The sequence below is a fragment of the Penicillium antarcticum genome, assembly GCF_028974205.1.
Source record: "Penicillium antarcticum strain IBT 31339 chromosome Unknown utg000002l_segment0_segment0, whole genome shotgun sequence".
Lineage (NCBI taxonomy): Eukaryota > Fungi > Ascomycota > Eurotiomycetes > Eurotiales > Aspergillaceae > Penicillium > Penicillium antarcticum.
Window position 1 is genome coordinate 2,325,242 of NW_026695300.1, and position 19,263 is coordinate 2,344,504.

General features: G+C 49.8%; 9 protein-coding genes across 9 annotated transcripts; 7 read left to right on the forward strand and 2 right to left on the reverse strand.

Annotated features, from left to right (window-relative positions):
• Window positions 1-493: 493 nt before the first annotated feature.
• On the forward strand, window positions 494-1,960 carry N7508_001852 (FAD-binding oxidoreductase; the record flags this gene model as incomplete). Its single annotated transcript, XM_058459918.1, has 1 exon — window positions 494-1,960. The coding sequence occupies one exon, from the start codon at window positions 494-496 to the stop codon at window positions 1,958-1,960; it is 1,467 nt and encodes a 488-aa protein (XP_058323450.1).
• A 296-nt stretch (window positions 1,961-2,256) lies between these two features.
• N7508_001853 (uncharacterized protein) lies at window positions 2,257-2,727 on the forward strand (the record flags this gene model as incomplete). Its single annotated transcript, XM_058459919.1, has 2 exons — window positions 2,257-2,336; window positions 2,415-2,727. 2 exons carry the CDS (start codon window positions 2,257-2,259, stop codon window positions 2,725-2,727), a joined length of 393 nt encoding a protein of 130 aa, XP_058323451.1.
• A 1,753-nt stretch (window positions 2,728-4,480) lies between these two features.
• Window positions 4,481-4,864, forward strand: N7508_001854 (uncharacterized protein; the record flags this gene model as incomplete). Its single annotated transcript, XM_058459920.1, has 1 exon — window positions 4,481-4,864. The coding sequence occupies one exon, from the start codon at window positions 4,481-4,483 to the stop codon at window positions 4,862-4,864; it is 384 nt and encodes a 127-aa protein (XP_058323452.1).
• Window positions 4,865-5,523: 659 nt separating this feature from the next.
• On the forward strand, window positions 5,524-6,981 carry N7508_001855 (N(6)-L-threonylcarbamoyladenine synthase family protein; the record flags this gene model as incomplete). Its single annotated transcript, XM_058459921.1, has 2 exons — window positions 5,524-5,630; window positions 5,694-6,981. 2 exons carry the CDS (start codon window positions 5,524-5,526, stop codon window positions 6,979-6,981), a joined length of 1,395 nt encoding a protein of 464 aa, XP_058323453.1.
• Window positions 6,982-7,349: 368 nt separating this feature from the next.
• Window positions 7,350-7,967, reverse strand: N7508_001856 (uncharacterized protein; the record flags this gene model as incomplete). The annotated part of the gene is made up of 5 exons (XM_058459922.1): window positions 7,350-7,438; window positions 7,491-7,565; window positions 7,623-7,631; window positions 7,698-7,879; window positions 7,945-7,967. 5 exons carry the CDS (start codon window positions 7,965-7,967, stop codon window positions 7,350-7,352), a joined length of 378 nt encoding a protein of 125 aa, XP_058323454.1.
• Window positions 7,968-8,326: 359 nt separating this feature from the next.
• N7508_001857 (putative PHD finger domain protein) lies at window positions 8,327-11,625 on the forward strand (the record flags this gene model as incomplete). Its single annotated transcript, XM_058459923.1, has 2 exons — window positions 8,327-10,728; window positions 10,779-11,625. The coding sequence occupies 2 exons, from the start codon at window positions 8,327-8,329 to the stop codon at window positions 11,623-11,625; spliced, it is 3,249 nt and encodes a 1,082-aa protein (XP_058323455.1).
• Window positions 11,626-11,975: 350 nt separating this feature from the next.
• On the forward strand, window positions 11,976-13,181 carry N7508_001858 (RNA recognition motif domain-containing protein; the record flags this gene model as incomplete). Its single annotated transcript, XM_058459924.1, has 4 exons — window positions 11,976-12,028; window positions 12,079-12,184; window positions 12,238-12,584; window positions 12,652-13,181. The coding sequence occupies exons 1-4, from the start codon at window positions 11,992-11,994 to the stop codon at window positions 13,179-13,181; spliced, it is 1,020 nt and encodes a 339-aa protein (XP_058323456.1). The 5' UTR covers window positions 11,976-11,991.
• Window positions 13,182-14,427: 1,246 nt separating this feature from the next.
• On the reverse strand, window positions 14,428-14,730 carry N7508_001859 (DPY30/SDC1 family protein; the record flags this gene model as incomplete). Its single annotated transcript, XM_058459925.1, has 2 exons — window positions 14,428-14,515; window positions 14,576-14,730. 2 exons carry the CDS (start codon window positions 14,728-14,730, stop codon window positions 14,428-14,430), a joined length of 243 nt encoding a protein of 80 aa, XP_058323457.1.
• Window positions 14,731-15,274: 544 nt separating this feature from the next.
• Window positions 15,275-17,698, forward strand: N7508_001860 (fanconi-associated nuclease 1; the record flags this gene model as incomplete). The annotated part of the gene is made up of 3 exons (XM_058459926.1): window positions 15,275-15,732; window positions 15,786-17,121; window positions 17,189-17,698. 3 exons carry the CDS (start codon window positions 15,275-15,277, stop codon window positions 17,696-17,698), a joined length of 2,304 nt encoding a protein of 767 aa, XP_058323458.1.
• Window positions 17,699-19,263: the final 1,565 nt, after the last annotated feature.

Here is a 19,263-nt window from a genome sequence, read left to right on the forward strand (position 1 = left end):
AAAAAAAAGAAAAGGGGGAAGAAAAAAGACGTACATCTAAAATGACTCGTGCTAGACTCTTCTGCCCTGCTTTCAATGTTCTTTCGCGCATTAGCGTTGGAACTATTGAACGTTCTGCCGAGTGGCGTACGGAGTACCTCAGGGCTAAGTAGGGCTTCTTGGGTCCCTGCAGACTAGTTAAAAGCCCGCCCGTGACTAGCATACCCGGACACCAAGATCGTCGGTTGTTTAACTCGTTTTAAGCTCATCAACGCAGGAACTTATCGTATCCACATCGTATCCCCCTATCGTATTCCGACCGTATAAATGTGTACTCCCTAGGTAGACCGAGGCCATTCTCAACTTCTTCACCCCCTCACCACGTGAAAAAGAAGAAGTATAGGGCTGTGCTCGAGTATTTAGATAAGGAAATTACCGCAGTTGAAGCCATCGACGCGACTCCCCCCCCCCCCCCCCCCCTATTGCAGGTTTCGCATCGTTTGGAATGTCCACCATGCTACCCTTCGCCATAGCCATAGCTGCCCTTTTTGGACCAATTGGTTCATATGCAACGGCTGCAGGCCCATCGGCTTGTTCCAACATTACTTCGCATCTGGGATCAGCCAAGGTCATCAGCAGTGAGATCAGTCTGAAGTATATCAACAGTATTGAGTACTACAATACTGTCCAAGACTCCTACAAACCATCCTGCATTGTCTACCCCAAGTCTTCTCAAGACGTCTCCGTGGCTCTCCAGGCCATCCGATCTGCGGACAGTCGCTTTGCAATCAAGGCTGGCGGCCACAACCCAAACACCTTCTATTCATCTGTCGACAATGGCGTCCTCATCGACTTGAGCAGCCTCAATGCAAAGTCATACGACCCAGAAACTACACTGGCTACATACGGACCAGGCGGTACATTTGGGGACATATATGACTACTACGTGAAATATGGCCGCACAGTAGTCGGCGCTAGACTTGCCGGCGTTGGCACTGGTCTGGCACTGGGTGGTGGTATGAGCTATCTCTCGCCCCAGTACGGAATGGCCAGCGATTCATTCCGGGAGCTGGAAATAGTTCTACCGGACGGCAAAATTGTGACGGCATCCAACACCTCCAACCCGGATCTCTTCTTCGCATCCCGAGGCGGCGGCGGGAATGCATACGGCGTCGTGACAAAGTATACAGTACAAAGTCGGCCAGCTGGCAACTTCTACGCTGGAAACGTCATCTACGCCTTCGAGCAGAAAGACACCGTTCTTGAGGCGATTCACAACTTCATCAAATACAACACCGACCCCAAAGCAAGTATCATCGGCACCTACGAGAAAATTCCCACCCCAGATCTGAACCTGAACCTCGACGAAATCACCATCATGTTCCTCGTCTACGATGGCGAGGACTCAGGCAGTGCATTCTCAAACTTTACCAGCATCCCACACCTACTCAACACCCTCAGCACCAAGACCTACCCAGAAGTAGTTAACATGCCAATCCCCTATTCCACCGAGATCTCCCGCGGCGCCAACATCTTCCGCGTTGGAGTGCACCGCGCCGACACGGACGAATACAAGACGGCAATGGACAAATGGCGCGACTGGGCCGAGTCAAACAAGAGCAAATACACCCTCCTCTCACTGGATTTCCAGCCCGTCCCCAAGAGCTTGACAGATGCCAGCAAGGCCCAGGGCGGAAATGCCATGCAGATGCCTGACGGCCCGTGGTTCTGGTTGAATTACTTGATTCAGACGCCGCCGTTGATGAGTGGGCCTGATTATGATGCTGTTCATTCTAGCTTCCGGGATATGGTTGCTTCGACTAGTAATGCTGAGGGTTTGCCGTTGTTTATTAATGATGCTAGTCATGATCAGAATCCGCTTTCGACTTTCTCCACTTATACTAAGTTGCAGGAGATTAAGAAGAAGTATGATCCTGATAACTTCTTTGCTGATCGGACTGGTGGTTGGTCTTTTGCTTAGTTCTGGTTTGTCTATATAAGAATAATGGTTCATTAATATGTTTATGCATATCTTGTTATATACTTGACTCTGTGTTATGGCTGTATAAAAATGGGGTGATCTAAGGCAGACTGTCTGGTGCAGCCATCGCTCTCTTCAAAAATAAAACCACTTCACGTTCATCTGAACCCTAAATTTGACACCTGAAAGCCGCCTCATATTTTGAAATGTCTCGCATATTTTTCTGTGCAAAATATTCTCCAACTGCAGTGCTGGGTTTCTATATCGTCAGTTGTTGAAAATCACACATCAGCGCCATGAATCTCAACCCCATGGAAGACCCCGGGGTCCCTGCACTTTGTCCAAACTGGGTCTACTCGAGCATTCTAAACTGCCAGTGAGTGTACACCCCGACCCAGAGCTGTGGGTCATCATGCTTTTTGGATACTCGACTAACTCAATTCCACCAAGGTAGTGTCGCCAGAGATCGCGAGTGGTTCAGTGACGACTACATACCCTTCTCAGCCCAGTTCAAAACCGACAATGAAGACAAAGTCCCATTCACTGGAATTGGAACTGTTATGCTGCGAACAAAGACTTCACCATATCTGATGGGACTGGCTTCCCATGGAAGGCTCCGCCTGGACAACGTCCTACACGCCCCAAATGCCCCATGCAGCGTCATTGGGAACCCTGTCATTGAGACCTATAGAGTGGGAGTCAATTTGATCCCCTCAATCATCTCTGGTCTTATCTGCGAATTGGACGGTCGCCCATGGCATACTTAAACCCTCTGAGCAATATCTTCAACCATTACGAACTCCAGCTGAGCGACCCGCCTTTTGGTCCGGCTGTTGGGCGTTCGAAGGTGTTGTGTATTCGATTCATGCCTTCTGGCCCATGGACGAACGGCTTAGATTTGAGATATTTTGCTTTCTCACATCAGATGAGGAGGCCTGGGTAGAGAAACACTACCAAAGCCAGACTCATTTCCTTGAAGCTCTTGGCTTATGCATTTGGAAGTCCGGGGATCCACAGCAAGGTCAACTGGTGCTGAGAGCTTTGATGTGTCATGACGATAACATTGTTGAACCGAAGACTTGAACCTAGGTTGATTGGCAAGAAAGGTCGAAATCAGCCGATAAGAGTTCAGTCCACATGGCTATGGTTCTGGGAAAATACAACTTGCCCAGAGCGCACATCCGTTTCGACTTTATGATATCTCCACCTCCTTTTATCCTGCTAACAACCACGCCATGAGCAGCACCTGCTATACCAGAGTGCCGTTGATACCAGTTTAACTACGGGGCTGTCTTTGACCAATGGAACACTCACACGGCAACTTCAGGTGTTCCTCTAAGTTAATCATATAGATTTTAGCTAAGTTAATGGCTTCGGCACCAGTCATTCCTATGCTCATGCACTTGGTCAGTAGTGGGTCTGGGCGCATCTGTACTATAGATTAAAGAGCATCACAACAAACCATTGAAACTCCTGCTCCTAGCCATAGTGTGAGACCACGCAACTCTTAGCTTCTATGTTAAGCATGGGAGCGGGGTTCGCTATTTTAAGCAGAGTGTTGCAGGTTCAGTAAATTTTGCCACTCAATGTGTGATACCGAAACTGTCACAATTCCGTCGCAGAAAGTACCGACTGTAATTTTTTTGCAGAGGCTTTTCTTGGAGTTTCAATTGGATTGTGTGTTTCAGTGTTCTTTAACTAAGGTTCTGTAGATTGTTCATAGTTCAACCCTGAGTGACGCTCCTAAAGCCCTGGACCCCTTGCTCTAAGTATACTGTATACTGTATACTCGAATAGCCTTATCTTTCAGCTGCAAGATATGCAATAATTCACTCAATGAACCTTGCGGCTGATCCAATAATTTACCAGCGATGCTAGTCACTGTGACGATGCGGGGATGTCACGCTGCCGGGGCATCACCTCGGACTTCTGCAAAGTTCACCCAAAATCTTCACTCGATAGTCCCAATTAGGCTCACCAAAGGGACAGGGTGTGGCCCTAGTGCAGTTGGCTGCAGGGCACACCAAGCACATTGGCCTGTGCCAGAGACCCGAACGCCCATCACATTGCACTAGAGCCCGCTCCATCCCCGCGGACAATATTATTGGCTGATACACGGAAGCTTTCCAAGTATAGAAACCAATGTGTGATGAGGTGGTGATTCGTGCGTCGTGCATGGAGTGGGCGCTTACGGCCCCCATATTCCCCTCTGGACTATATAGGCGCCGAATCCTCCAGGGGCAACATTCAATTTGTGTGTTTGAGATTTTCTTTTCTATTTTCGCTTCTTCTATTTTCGTCTCTTCGACTTGGCTGGCCCAAGCGAGTTCTTCATCTACACTGCTCCTTGCACGTCAATAATCTATTACCTCTCCTTGCATTCCGAGGGACCTTTGTTGATCAAAGTCGTCCTGTGAAAACAAGGAATCCATAACGTCATCGGTCTTATACTTCCTTCAAATATCATCTTCCTTTTCAACTTTTTATCTTCAATTTTTGCGTACCCCCTCTACCGTCACAATGCTTGCAGGCGGTGTCCGCTCCATGAAGCCAAAGCTTTCCCTGAGTATCTCTGCTGCGCAGAATACTACACGGCCAACACTGTCACTCAAGTCTCCAAGTGCTATTCCTCGCACACCGGTCTCGCCTATCTCAGCAGCGAGCCCCACAGCCATGAGGTTCTCAACTCTACAAGTGCCCAGCTGTTCATACACAAACTCTTGCTCCTCGAAGAGCATTCTCAAGAAGCAGTCCAACCCCCGCTCAGGAGCTGTTGACAAGCGCATCCAATTCAAAGTCACACCTACTGTCCACTGTGTAACGCCTATTGAGAATCCGGATGAGTACTATGGCAAGCACACGAAGATGTCTCGTGAAGAACGACGATGGACGGTCCGACAGTGAAATTAGCTTGGGCTGTTGTATCACTAATGACCGTCTACGATTGGATTGATGGCGATCAGCTGGACGCCTATGAATGATCTGTTGCTGCCATGGCGCTGCGTTCCGGCGCTATGAGTCTCTGGTTGATCACGACTCCTCGCATGCTTGAGAACTCTTAACTGCATCAGTGATGGATTATGCACATTGTTCTGGTGTACATTCAGCCTAGGACTTGAGACGGTTCTCCAGACAGGCAACGCTGCCTTTCACGCGTCTCGCTTTTCCCGAGTCTTGTCAAAGCTCTCTGAGCTAGCTCAGCGTCCGATACGCCATTGCTGCACATGCTGTCGCCGGGGGAATACCATTGTATCAGTGTTTTGGAAGAAATTATGTTTTATGACGTTATGATGGGAAATGGACCGAAGATTTTGACATGAGTATTGCTGTTTTTCTTTTTAACTTAGTCATTCGTTACTATGAATATATCAGTGTCTGTCGGGCACCTCTACACCGACAGATTGAAACATGTGTATAACCTTGCCAAGGATAGGCAGTAACCTGTAGATCAATCAACCACCGCATTTGTGACAATCTTAGGGCTTCAATCGAGGGCTTCCCGGTCCGTGCGGGACCAATCTTTTTCGCCCCTGGCGCCGCTCATCAAGTCAAGCAACTCAGCAATGCTATTCCCGACTCCTTTCACGCTGCGCAGATCCGCAGTAAGCATCTCAAGGAGATGTCACAGCTACCGCCGTGGCTTGCTCACCTTAGCGATCGAAACGTCATGGTAAGCCGAGATGATCGCCGACTCCAAAAAAAGACATGAAAGCTAACAGCGCGCCAACAATAGTGACGACACGTCGGTAGCCATCGTCGAGAAAACAAAGAAAGCAGCAGGAGACGCGGCCAAGATTCACTTCTTGGAGAATATCACTGCTGACACCCGCGCGCATCGAGGCATCCATCCTATCATTGCCCTCGAATCGCATCAACAACATCTTGCACACCTTGTACAGAAAGCGATCAAATACCTACCGGAGTCAAAGACTGGTGATGGGATCAAGCTAGCAGATGGGTCGCGTCGCCGCATACCCAATTTCATATCTGCTACGAGAGGCCCTGGAATGCGGTCTAATCTATCTGTCGGTCTAGATACTGGGAAGGCATTATCTGTCGCATGGCAAGTTCCCATGGTTGGTGTGCACCATATGCAAGCACATTTATTAACGCCTCGACTTGTTTCATGCATGGAGAATGCGAATGAGATTGAGACCAGCACCGAAATACAACGTACAGCGCCAATACCAACATCAACACCAGCCATGGCGCCGGAATTCCCCTTTCTATCTATCCTTGTGTCCGGAGGCCATACGATCCTGGTCCACTCCACCGGACTCACGGAGCATAAAATCATCGCAATAAGCGAGGATATAGCTATAGGAGAGGCGCTGGACAAATCAGCACGAGACATCCTCCCCGCAGAGCTATTACAAGAATCAAAAAGCACCATGTACGGCAAAACGCTAGAGAAATTCGTTTTCCCAAACGGACAAGCCGATTTTAGCGATTACAGAGCCCCCGAAACCCGCGGCCAAGAATTACCGACTCGCCAAAACAAATGGGGGTGGTATATCACCACGCCATTCGCGAATACGCGTACTCTCCAGTTCAGCTTTTCTTCAGTGTCAAGTATGGTTGGAAAGATCATCCAGAAGAAAAAAGATAGCGAGATGTCTGCTGAAGAACGGGTTGATCTCGGCCGGGAGACTATGCGCGTTGCTTTTGAGCATCTTGCTTCGCGGACCGTCATTGCTCTTGAGATGCTGAGGCCGCGTGGGACCTCTGACAGGGATCAGGTCAAGACGCTTGTCGTCAGTGGAGGCGTTGCGGCGAATCGATTCCTAATGGGAGTTCTTCGGTCGTTTTTGGATGTGCGTGGTTTTCAGGATATTCAGGTTGTTGCGCCGCCTGTTCAATTGTGTACTGATAATGCGGCTATGATTGGGTGGGCTGGGATTGAGATGTTCGAGGCTGGATGGCGTTCTGATTTAAGTGGTCGTCCTGTCAGGAAGTGGTCTCTTGATCCGCAAGCTGAGGATGGAGGTATTCTCGGTCCTGCTGGTTGGTACCAGGTTTGATCATTGCTGTTGGATACCTGTGCATATTAGTGATACCCGTGAGAACCTCTTGTATAATAGTGCTATGTAAGATAGGCCAAAGCCACCTGCAATACAACCTCCATGTCCATACTACCCCTTGACTTCCTGGACTGTAATTGAATGTAATTTTTGCAAGAGCCACTATGCATTATTGACATGTAAGACCCGGAATTTCAGAGACGCCAATGCCATGTAACCTCCATCTCATCACCCATGAATCCTTCTCCACAGTAGGGTATCGATGATGCGCCGTTGTAACCCATGAAAATGAACCAAGCTCGCGAACCGGCCGACTGTGCAACACTAAAACTGCTAGGAAAAGAAGTCACAAACCGTCATCGTTATGTTCAGCCACCGATAGGGGGCCCGCGCTGTAGCGATGTAATCTGTTTTCGAAGCTCGACGAAGAAGTCCTTCCCGTTTGCCATCAGGTGCGCTGCACTAAGGTTATTATATATCTAATTAGGCAATACAATATGGAGACGTACGCTTGGTGCCCCAAGCTCCGCTAGCTCGGTTGGGCGCGTCTTTGGTCGTAGGCTTGTATTGGTTTGGCTTCGATTCTGTAGCAAGGGCAATGAGTTAAGTATATGCAAATACGCACGCATATCATAGCATACCTTTGGGACCTAATGTACCAGAAAGCCCTGGTTAGCTTTGTATATTCTTGAGCAAGGTCAGATGGACAACTATACCTCTCTTCAAGACGTTCTTGGCCTCCGCGGCATTGAATCCCCGTACAGGGACATGTTGCTCTTGCGGGGCGCTTGATGCGTTCCAAGCAGCATTGGCATCACGCGCGCCACCCTGTCCGCCTGTCTTATCGCGATTTCCGCCGTTGCGCTGCGAGGACTGGCGACTGGGTCCACCCCGCCATCTAGGAAGACAGGAACAGTTAGTGAAGCTGCAGGGCGCAAAGTGTTTCCGGTGGCAAATGTGTACCTATTTTCGCCGGGGCCGCTCATGGTGTATGTGTGGAAATCAGAAGTGGGAACAAAATGCAAGAACTGCAAGTAGCTTAAGGAGCTTGATATGTCAAGTTGACGCGGAGGCGTAGAGTTCCGTTGACACCTGAGGCCACCAGACGACAGCTCGGGTGTCTCCGCCTTGGCCAGATAACCAAACACTCCCCATCGCGCCTCTCAGCTCTGACCGGCCTGGCGTCATTTGCGATTCTCCGTTGATCAAGTTAGCGCATGTGAATTAGCGCAATTTATATTTCGCCGCATAGCTTGAGTTGGTCGCTCAACGCGACTTGACCCGTCCGATTGACAACCCCCCCCCGGACGACGATCCGCACCCAGTCCCTTACGCTCGTGGTGTTATGGCGCCGTCGATCCGACACTCGATTTCCGGTCGCCCATCACGTAGTCGACCAAGATCCTCGTTAAAATCATCACAAAACGGGCTCCCCGATTCGCCTGAGGGCCCTCCTATGAAGAAGCGCAGGTACATTCCCGGCGGTCCTGGAGGCGGAGGAAGGTTTATCGATGCAGACGGCACTATTGTCGCCGAAGAAGAATCAGAAACACCGAAGAAACCCAGTGCCCCGCGCCGCCACTCTGCAAGTGCTCGAGGTCGTCCAGCTCCGCGTGAGACCGAAGAACCAATGCAGGCCCCTCCTCCGCCACCTCCCCTTGTGCCGACAACACCACCCTCAATGACGCGTCCGAGGCGCGATAAGACCCAGAATCGGGGTCGCTTTACCTCTTCCACGGCTGCTGCGCTTGCTCTTCAACAAGGTGATGGCTATAAGCCACGCGAAGAACGCGGATGGGAGGAGTTCCACCCCGATTTGGATATCGATGGCAAGCTTGCAGTCTTTACCTCACAGGAAGTCGATACTCCAGATGCTACAGAATCCTCGGGCCTGGGAGGTGGCGCAAATGTGCTGGATATCCCAGTAACACCAGGCTCTTATTCAGCCGACGCATCATCTCCATTCCCGATGAAACGGAGACCTGGTCGCCCTCCGCGTCGCCCTGAGGCTATCTTGAACGCCATGTTTTCCCATCAAGGACAAAAGATCATTCCGCCACCTGGTCCTAATCCTCGAGAGAAGTTGACATTACCAAAACCGTCCTTCAGGCTGCGTGATCCCTTCACATTCTATGAGAAGAAGGGCGTGGGCCACCAGAACTATGTTGATCGTACTATGGCAGCTGTTGGCTACCAGGAGAGCGATCTGTTCCTCCGTCATGACCGTCGTTTTATTCGTATGACTGAAGGCACACAAGAAGATGACCTAGATGTCATTCAGCCAGCTATGACAGATGATGTTAACACAACGACTGGACGGGTGGAATATGACATGGACGAACAGGACGAGAAATGGTTAGAAGAATACAATGCCAAACGTCGCGAGGATCAGCTTGAACCCATCAAACCGGCTGTGTTTGAAATCACCATGACCAAGATTGAGAGGGAGTGGCACGCTCTTGAGAAGCGCATCCCGAAGCCAAACCCCAAACCACCACAGACCGGGCGGCCTCGCTCCAGCTCAGCTGCTGCCGTCAATGGCGAAACTGCTGGACCCGGCGAAGAGCAGGATAGCAAATGTGCTATTTGCGATGATGGCGATTGTGAAAACGCGAATGCCATTGTTTTCTGTGACGGTTGTGACCTCGCAGTACATCAAGAGTGTTATGGTGTTCCTTTCATTCCTGAGGGCCAGTGGCTTTGCCGCAAGTGCCAGCTACTAGGGAGAGGTGCCACGAATTGTATCTTCTGTCCAAACACCGAAGGTGCATTCAAGCAGACTACTTCATCCAAATGGGCCCATTTACTTTGTTCCTTCTGGATTCCAGAAGTCTCCATTGGTAACCCGTCTCTCATGGAGCCAGTTACCGATGTTGAAAAAGTCCCTCGCAGTCGCTGGAAGTTGAACTGCTACATCTGCAAGCAGCGAATGGGTGCTTCCATCCAGTGCAGCAACAAAAATTGCTTCGTCGCTTTCCACGTCTCATGTGCACGCAGAGCGCAGCTGTATCTCAAGATGAAAATTGGCCATGGCCTCATGGACTCTCACCTTCTCAAGGCTTTCTGTGACAAACATGTTCCGCCTGATTGGCGCCTGGAGCACGGAACTGACATGGCAACTGCCGATGCCATGGAATACTACCGCAATACAATGAGCGGCCGACGGTGGGGAGACAGTCAGGCAGCGGCACTTTCAACCGGTCCGTCGCATCCCATCATTGAGGGAGCTGAAGACGATCTCTCTCAAGCTCCTCGCATTACTTTGACCATTGGTGGCAATAAACGCAAGCGCGTACCTCGGACGATCTGGAAACTACCCTCTGGTGCTCCAGTGATTCCTCAGGTTGTTCTGAACTCAGTCGTTGCCTCCCTCCAGCGATTCACAGTCCGTCAAAGAAAACAGTATGCCGAGGATGCATCCAAGTATTGGACGCTGAAGCGTGAGGCGAGACGCGGAGCAGCATTGCTCAAAAGACTTCAGTTGCAGCTCGAGACCTTCTCTTCTATGGAGATGACACGAAGAGACTACGTTGCCATGGGTGTTCCCGGTTATAAACGCCTAGAACGTCGCATTGAATTTGGTGAACGACTTTACACAGATCTTGACCGATTACGGATGCTATGTGACGAAGTGAAAAAACGAGAGAGGGAGAAGTTGAAGGATGCAGAGATGCTACGGAACATTGTAGATCTTGTCTACTTCCCTATGTTCCCACTGCTCTGGCCGATCCTTGAGAAAGCTCAACTGTAAGTCACTCTTTTGGGATGTTGGCGTAATTTTACTGACTTCAAACCAGACTTGATGGAAAGGGTGTCTTTGCTGCTGGCTTGATGTCAATACGACAGAGATTGAACGAGCGTTTCTACCCATCTGTTGCTACTTTCTCTGCCGACCTGGCAAGCCTTTTCACATCAGAAATCGGAGTGGAGCCTGCTGGCGACACTGCTGAACTGCAAGCACAAATCAGTGGTCGTGCCCCAGAACTCAGCTTGGAGCAACGTGAGAAGAGAAAATTGGCCAAGCGTATTATCAAGGTTATTCAGCCATCCCTGGAAGACGCAATCAAGAAAGAAAGCGAATTGAACCGAAAACCCTTCGAGAAAGAATTGAAAGAACTGGATGTGATCCTTGATCACAGTGTTATGTCTCGCGATTCCCCCGAGCCGGAGGGTGATACTGAGCTGTCTGCCCACCCTGATGCCATGGAGGGTGTCGAAGAAACCACAGAAGCTCCATCTGAGGCCCAACCTGCTCCAGACCAACAAGCCCCCGATGAGCCTGGCGCAGAAGGGGCACCTGCAGAAGACCCTATGAACAATATCTATGCCTATCATCGACACCCAACGCCTATCCTGACCGAGCAGGACCAACAGTTGCCACTGGCTCAAGGTGGCATCCAGTGGTACATGCAACCATTCGATCCTGTTGGTACCACCGTCCACGAAGAACGATGGACAGGACGGGATGTCATGCGCGGTATGAGCGAGGAGCTCAGTGAATTGGACGAGGACGAACTTGAAGGATTGAAGGACTTGGTGGATGATGAAGAGCTTGGAGGCTCAGGCACTGCCAACACCAATGGCGCTCCAGCTGCTTCCCAAAAGAATAACCGTCGGACTCGACGTTTGCGCGGCTCGAAATAATTTCTTACCCATGAGCGCGAGGCGTACGGTGTCCAGGATTTTAATATTTAGCGAGACGTTGTATTTGTATTTCCACAGTTTTAGCTACAGCTAATAAGACCATGGCGATGGAGTCTTGGCGCATTTCAGCTGTTTGTTTTAGCGTGAAGCCCCCTGCTTAGACTAAGGCCATTTTCCAATTCTCCCAATTTCCCTTTTTTTCTTCTCTTTATCGAAAGTCTTTGCCGATAATTCGTAAACTTTGGTGAGGCGCCTGTTCTGCCTGAATTCTCGGGTGTTAATCGTTCGATTTTCCGGGCTCTTATCGTTCAACCTCACTTGCTTTCTTCCTCCTTCCATCTCACACCTTTCGGTCTTTCACTCATCATGGCTGACTACGAGAATGACAACGGCCGTTACGCCGGTAAGTACTTTAGTTTGATGCTATACAGATGATTGCTCATTATGGGATAGACGAGCCCCGATACGACCGCGACCGCAGCGCTTCTCCTCGCGATGAGCCTCGAGCCGACCGCGACCGCGCTCGCAGCCGTTCCCCCAACGGCCGCTCCGACGACAGGTACGTTATATCTGAACAAGATATGTTCTTCTTCTCTAATACATTCCATGCAGAGCTCCTATTTCCCGCAAGCCCGTTGAGGAAGAGGATGAGGGCGCCATCAACTCCGGCTCCAACCTTTTCGTCACTGGCATTCACCCCCGTCTGACCGAGTCCGACATTTCGCGTCTCTTCGAGAAGTACGGTGATGTTGACAACTGCTCGATCATGCTGGATCCCCACACCAAGGAGTCTCGCGGATTCGGTTTCGTCAACATGGTTACCGCGGAGCAGGCAGATGCCGCCAAGGAAGGTCTGCAGGGCGAGGTCATCGAGGGTCGCACCTTGAGCATCGAGAAGGCTCGTCGCGCCCGTCCTCGCACTCCTACTCCCGGAAAGTACTTCGGACCTCCCAAGCGTGGTAAGTTTATTCCTGTCCCACTCCATTCCTTTTTCCTATGCCGAAACTTACACACTTTCTTTGTTAGAGGGTGGTGGTCCTGGTGGTGGCCGTGGAGGTGGTCCCCGCCGTGACCGTTACGATGACCGCCGTGGACCCTACGGTGGTGGTGGCTGGCGCCGTCGCGACGACGACTACTCCCGCTACGGTCGCTATGACTCTTACAACGACCGCCGTGAATATGGCCGCAGCGACTACGGCCGCGATTACCCCCGCCGTGACTACGGTGGCGGCGGTGGCGGTCGCGACTATGGTGGTCGCCGTGAGTCTCGCGATGATTACGGTTACCGTGGAGGTGCTGATCGCTACGGAGGTGGCCGTGAGGATCGTTACAGCCGCGATGACCGTCGTGGCGGTGGTGATGAGCCCCGTGGTGGAGGAGGAGGAGGAGGTGGTGGTGGTGGTGGCTACTACGACCGTGATGCTAACCCTCCTTCTTTCGATGCTGCTGGCCCTCCTCGTGAGGCTCGCGACCCTTACGCCGGTGGTGGTGGCAGCCGTTCCTACGAAGGTCAGGCACGCAGCGGTGGCGGCGAGGACCGCTACGCTGGCAGGTAAAGTATCTTTCCTAGTTTCTTAACCAGGAGACCGGCCCATGAAATGTCTCGCTGGGGTTCATGTTTCTTTGCCCATTTCTCTCCCCAAATTTTCTCTTTTTTGTTCTGAAATTGCTTTTAATGCGGGATTTGGGCGACGGGTCACGGGGCGTCGTCTTGTTTTGTCAATTGCTTTTTCGCCTCTCGTCTCAGCAAAACGGACCATCGGCCTCTTACTGCGACCGACTCGTCAATACTTCATCGGCTAGTCACACTTCGGTCGCTTGATGATGTGTCTCTTTATGTCTGTTCGCGACGCGACTTCGGGAATTCTTCTAGCGGCAAAAAGGGAACAAAACAATTATCGCTGTAATTCGGATTTCTCATGGCTCAGCATTTTCGTCACTCACACCTTCACCTCTTCACCTTCAACATCTCCAGTAACCGGCTCGATTGTATTCGACTCTCTAAACAACTTTGAATGAACAACCATTCGCCCAATTTCGCCAAAGCCGTCGACTTTGCACTTGTAGTACCAGCCCTTTACCTGCAGGCGTTAAACCTTTGGATGTTCTATCAGCTTGGAATTTGGTCAAGCTGAAGGTGAGATTTGTGCAAGCTAACGTGCAGATTTATATTTTTCTACTTTGTCCTTTTTTGTTGATCCTTTTTGGTGGACTTGAATATGCTTACCTTCCACAGTTATATTATGTGTCTTATGAAGCTTTTCTACACAGGTATGACATATACTAGTCATTCAATCACTGCGCCATATGCAGTCTGATAAAGGTTGCTGGCATCAACATGAACTGATTTTTGTGTCAAAAATGGAAAGCGTCTCGTAATCTGCCATCACAGCCCTAGAGCCCGTGCATAGATGTATGTCTGTCCTGTGGACTAGACAAGCAGGGTTGTCTGATTCGTAACTTGATAGATAGGTGCCCTTGTAGGGAGTCTTGAGTCCTTGTCCCTAGCATATCTTGAGCAGTTACAGTTAGTTCACAACTAACTTCCAAAGCCATGCAAGGCAATTGTTGATATTGAAGTGGGTATCAAACAGTGAGCACCGGGACAAAGCTAAGTCATACCTCGACACATACACCCGAAGTATACGAAAGCCAAAGCAATGTCTCCAAGAGCAAAAATAAAACTATAAATCAGACAGAGAAAACATAACCAAATTCCAGAATCAAAACGTCCACGCCAGCACCATGAAAGTCAAAACGCCCAGCAACAAAAAAGCATCCTACCCTACCGTCGCGTTGACTCTACTCCGACTCCTTCTTGCCCTCACCTTCAACCTCATTACTCCTCTGCAGCAAGAATTCACCGAGAACCCGCAAAGGATCAACAGGCCTAAGAGAAACAAATATCAACACTCCATTATACAGGTGGAAAGGAACAAGGTTCACTCACTGCTCTGTCGCAACAGACTTCATCCCTTCAAGCAAATGTGGCACAATCTTCTCGTTAAGATAGACCCGTGCAGGCGCACCACCAGGCCGGACCTGCGCGCTAAATAGACCAGATGTATCTCCCATAGGGGTGTTCGATCCGTTTTGCTCGCCCATTGCAGAGATTTCTTTTGGTTGTGGTGTGGGAGTGGGATCGGAGTTGGTCGTATTGTTCGGCGGTGTTGGAGCTATTGGAGCTGTAGCTGTGGAAATTGGAGGCTGATGAGGTCAATTGGTCTTGTCTTTGGGTTTGTTTGGGTGGCTGAAGGGTGTGGTATGTTGTGATGTCTGTTTGTTGGAGGTGGAGGTGTAAATGTAGGTGGGCTTGCGGAGCGGAAGCTGTGGAGCGGAGCTCCGTTTTCTTTGCTTTCTCTCCGTGAGGGTACATGGGTTGTTCGGCTTACTTGTATATTGGACTCTTTTATATAGATGGGGGTTCTATAGCTACGTTCTGAAATGGGTTCTTGTTACTTTCACCTTTTTTTCGTGCCAGCTCGCAGGCTGATGCTTGTTGGCTAGGCTGCAAACGCGACAAACACTCTACGGTGATATCTGCACGTGATCTCGTGTTTCCAGGTTTCGCGAGACACCGTCTGTCCTCGTGTTCGACACATCGAGGGTTTTGGTCGTTTGAGACTGAGTGCTATGGAATCGAGACACCATGTCCCTATTGGACTTTTGGGAGACGCAGCGGCCTGAGAAAAGGCGGCGGACTTCTGAGAAGCTGAGTGAGAGTCACCATGCAGAGAAGGTGGAACCTGAGATCAAGCAGCCGCCTAGTCCGAGTCCTTCGGTCGATTTAAGAGATACACCTGCGCCTGCTGCTGAAGATTTGGGATATATTCCTAGCAGCCAGACGGATCTCGAGACTTCGCTTCCTGCCATCAAGACTGATGAGGATGCCATTGAGGAGTATGAGACGTCTAAAGATGATGCTGAGCCTGGGTTACATGTGAGACTACGGGATGGAGTCTGGCAGAGAGGCAAAAGTTCCATCTATGTTGATGCGTTCAATCTGGCACTGGGGACTGTGCTGGATGAGGAATCGCATCTGTTCGATGAGGCTGAAATGGAAATCTTCAGGCACTGGCGGGAGCTATCCTATGAATCCCAATACCTGTATGTTCTCTTGTAAACCCATTTTGCTGTTCGTTAATCTCATTGCTATCTAGCTATGTGCGGCTATTCCTACGCAAGACCTCTGCATGGCATCGTATCACCCGACTGAACTATTACTCCGACATCTCGGATTTATTCTCAGTCGCCGAAGACCTGCAAATGAAGCGAAGTCTACCCGACTTGAATCTCGAAGAGACATTCAGATTCGCCGAGAGCATAGAAGAGATAACAACGCTGGAAGAAGCGGCATCCCTTCTGCTACTCGAGGAGCTAAAAGTATTCGCAAAAGAAGCCAAGGTGCAAGGCAAAAGCAAGAAGGAGCTGCTGGCAGGCCTTCGCGAAACAAGTCAAACACAGACAGGACTCAAAGACACGAACAACAGAGATGGCCACTTCACCCAGAAAATACTGGACTACACGGGTGGATGTATCCGGCTCTCATCCGTCCCCCGTGCACTCTTCGAGCGAGTACATCTAGTCTTTTACAGATCAACCGAGTGGACGGAGAAATCCCTTACAACAATAATCCTGGCAAAAATGTCCAAGAGAAACTTCCCCGAGTACATCGTCTGCCGCTCAAACTCGATATTCGCATCTAGAGAAGCACTACTAGAATTCGAAGCCGCCATTCAAACCCAATTTGCGATAGACAACATCCTTGAATTCAACGGACCACCTACAACCGAATCCTTACAGCACATCATCGACCTAGCAAATAAGTATCACCCCCGATGGAAAGAATTAGTCAACCAAGAACAACAAAAAGAAGACAGCATCTATGAAAGCGGCGAAGGCGCCTATCTACGCCGATTCTCGCCAGCATGGGTATTCACACGAATAATCCACAAAAGCCTACACCCGCTCGGCCGATTCAAGGAACATAAACGCGAGCACGAAGTCCTTGAAGAACTCCTCGCTCAACGACTCTTCCATGCTGCACGGCGGGGCGCATGGTATCAGCGTAAAGCTTTGCTGGAAGAACATTACATGGCTGCTCTGACGCCGACCCAGGATCGCAGTGAGGAGAATCAGCGGAAGCATTGGAAGAGGATTGCGTTGAAGACGTGTGAGACGGGGTTGGAAGACCCATTATGTCATTTGATCTTTCATTATGATTTGCAGAAGCGGATTACGAAGCTTGAGAAGGCTCTGAGGGTTGTTAAGCGTGAGCAGCATGATTTCGGTCATGTCATGCTTGGGAAACCGGCTGAGCGGGTTGTTGAGGGGATCCGGATTGATAGTGATGATGGGCCGAAGAAGGGGAAGGCGACTGTTTGGGTTGATGAGAGGGAAGGGGGCGAGTGTCGCGTTGAGACTATGTGTTTGAGTTGGTACCGCGACCATGGCTGGAAGGGGTATCACTCTGAGGGTGGTATTGTTCGGACTTTGGTCAGTCTTTGAGAATGAGAACCTGAAGGAAGACTCTAGGGTCTGTCAGCTAACTCCAAAACTGCAGTTTGGTTACCTCTTCTACGATATCCTGTTTACATATGTGCCCAACGTCTTCCAGACGGCGTTTCAGACATGTCCGCTGGATCTACACACGGATGTCTTTTATCCATCTCGTGCATCTGAAATCAATCATCGACTTGTTGAAATTACTAATGGTGACGCAGAGCGTATCATTCGTGAGATCCATGCTCGGGAGGGAGAAGCGCAACCCTGTGCTGTTGGTCTTGATTGGTCCTTCGATCTGGAGGACTTGGTTGAGATCGTGCAATGTTTCCGCGGGGAAGCTCTTGCTACCATTTGCAAGGTGATGGCGCAGGAGTATCAGCAGCGTGGCGGGGGGATCCCAGACTTGTTCCTTTGGAATCATGAGACGCGGACAGTGCTGTTTTCCGAGGTCAAGTCGGAGAATGACCGGCTGAGTGATACTCAACGCCTTTGGATTCATATCCTGCTGTCTGCAGGTGTTAAGGTTGAGCTTTGTAATGCTGTTGCTAGGGAAGTTAGAACGGAGTGAATGGTCATCTTTGTTGATTGCTGAGGGCGCAATGTCGAAAAATATACATAAAAGGCGCGATGGTCAACAACAATAACTATACAAAAACATGACCGAGTTCCTCAGAAAATCTGATATGAAGTCAGTACCTGTACTCACTTGGATGCATTGAAGATGGGGAGGGCAGATAGACGCCCGGTGAACCTTTTCTTAAATATTGGTACCCGATACTTCATTGGGTAGACCTAGATAACATGTCTTACCCGTTCCGTTGACCATGGGAGTCATTTTGGAATAATTTGACCAACTGGTGACAAGAGAACAATTTAATTTAATTGCAGGATTACAGTCATTACACTACTGGGCAGCTGCTCTGTAGGCAAGAGTGGTTTAAACAGGAAGTCAAGATTTTGAGCCTCATCACGAGGCTTCCCCAGTGGTCTACTCGTCCATTTTCTACTAGAAATCATCGCTGAACTAATCCTTGAAGTGATGCTTGAAGTGATACTGACACTGATGCTTAATATCAGTCTGCAGCATTTTTAACATTCCCTTCTTTGGCTCTTTTTTGGGCTCTTTTCTTGATGGATTTCTAAATACTTTACTAATAATTAGACTGGAAAGTCATGTCGTTTGTCCTGGGGCTTAAAAGGTAATCAGGAGTGTACCTGTTGAATAGCAAACTCAGACTCTTTCAAGTGCCCAAGGACTAGAGAGGTGCCAGGTTTTGAAGGCAATGTCGACAACGGGATGTAAGAGAAGGTCAGGTGTCATGCCCGGGGGATTGAATTTGGCAGAAATGTTACTTACTATAGAATAGTGTCAACTGGGAGAAGGATAATCCCAGAAAGGCGCCCTAGAAGACGTTTGAGAAGATGCATGGAACCACGGTGAATAGTGATTTGTATCAAGATTTATCAACTAGGCCCCATCGTGAACAGACAAAGAAGGAAGCAAAGTAGGAAGCAAAGTAGGAAGCAAAGTAGGAAGCAAAGTAGGAAGCAAAGTAGGAAACAAAGTAGGAAACACACAAAGATCATCACAGGGGTGAGAGCGAGGCATGTGATAATTATCTGGCACCGAGACATGTTCGTGAGAACTGCCTTGTGACCGATGACCATCTTTCCGCCCTTGAAGCTGAATGTCAAGTAGTAAATGGGCTGTCGAATCAACTCAAACGGGCTATTCCCAATCCTAGGAAATATGCCAAAGGGGGGTAACCCCCAAATGGAAGCTCTACAGAGCGTGTCAAAGTAGGGAGTAGACAGATTGAGGTTGAAAGCCGAGTGACCAACCTTCTTTTGAGCTTCAGTAAGGCCTGTTGTTGACATGCGAGCTTTGCAGCATTCACATTCATCCGTACAGTGCCCAACCCCAAGCTTGCGTCCCTCGGGGATCTTGCGAGTGATGCAACACCCGCAGCTGAAACCACAGCACCCGCCTCGTGCAGCACAGCAATCAACAATGGTACGATGCAGGTACCATTTGGAGTGGGACCTCCATAATTCGAACGCTCTGCGTACTGCCCCAGTGCATTCATATCGATACTTCCGCCATTCGCGTTCCAGAAGCCAATATTTCTTGCT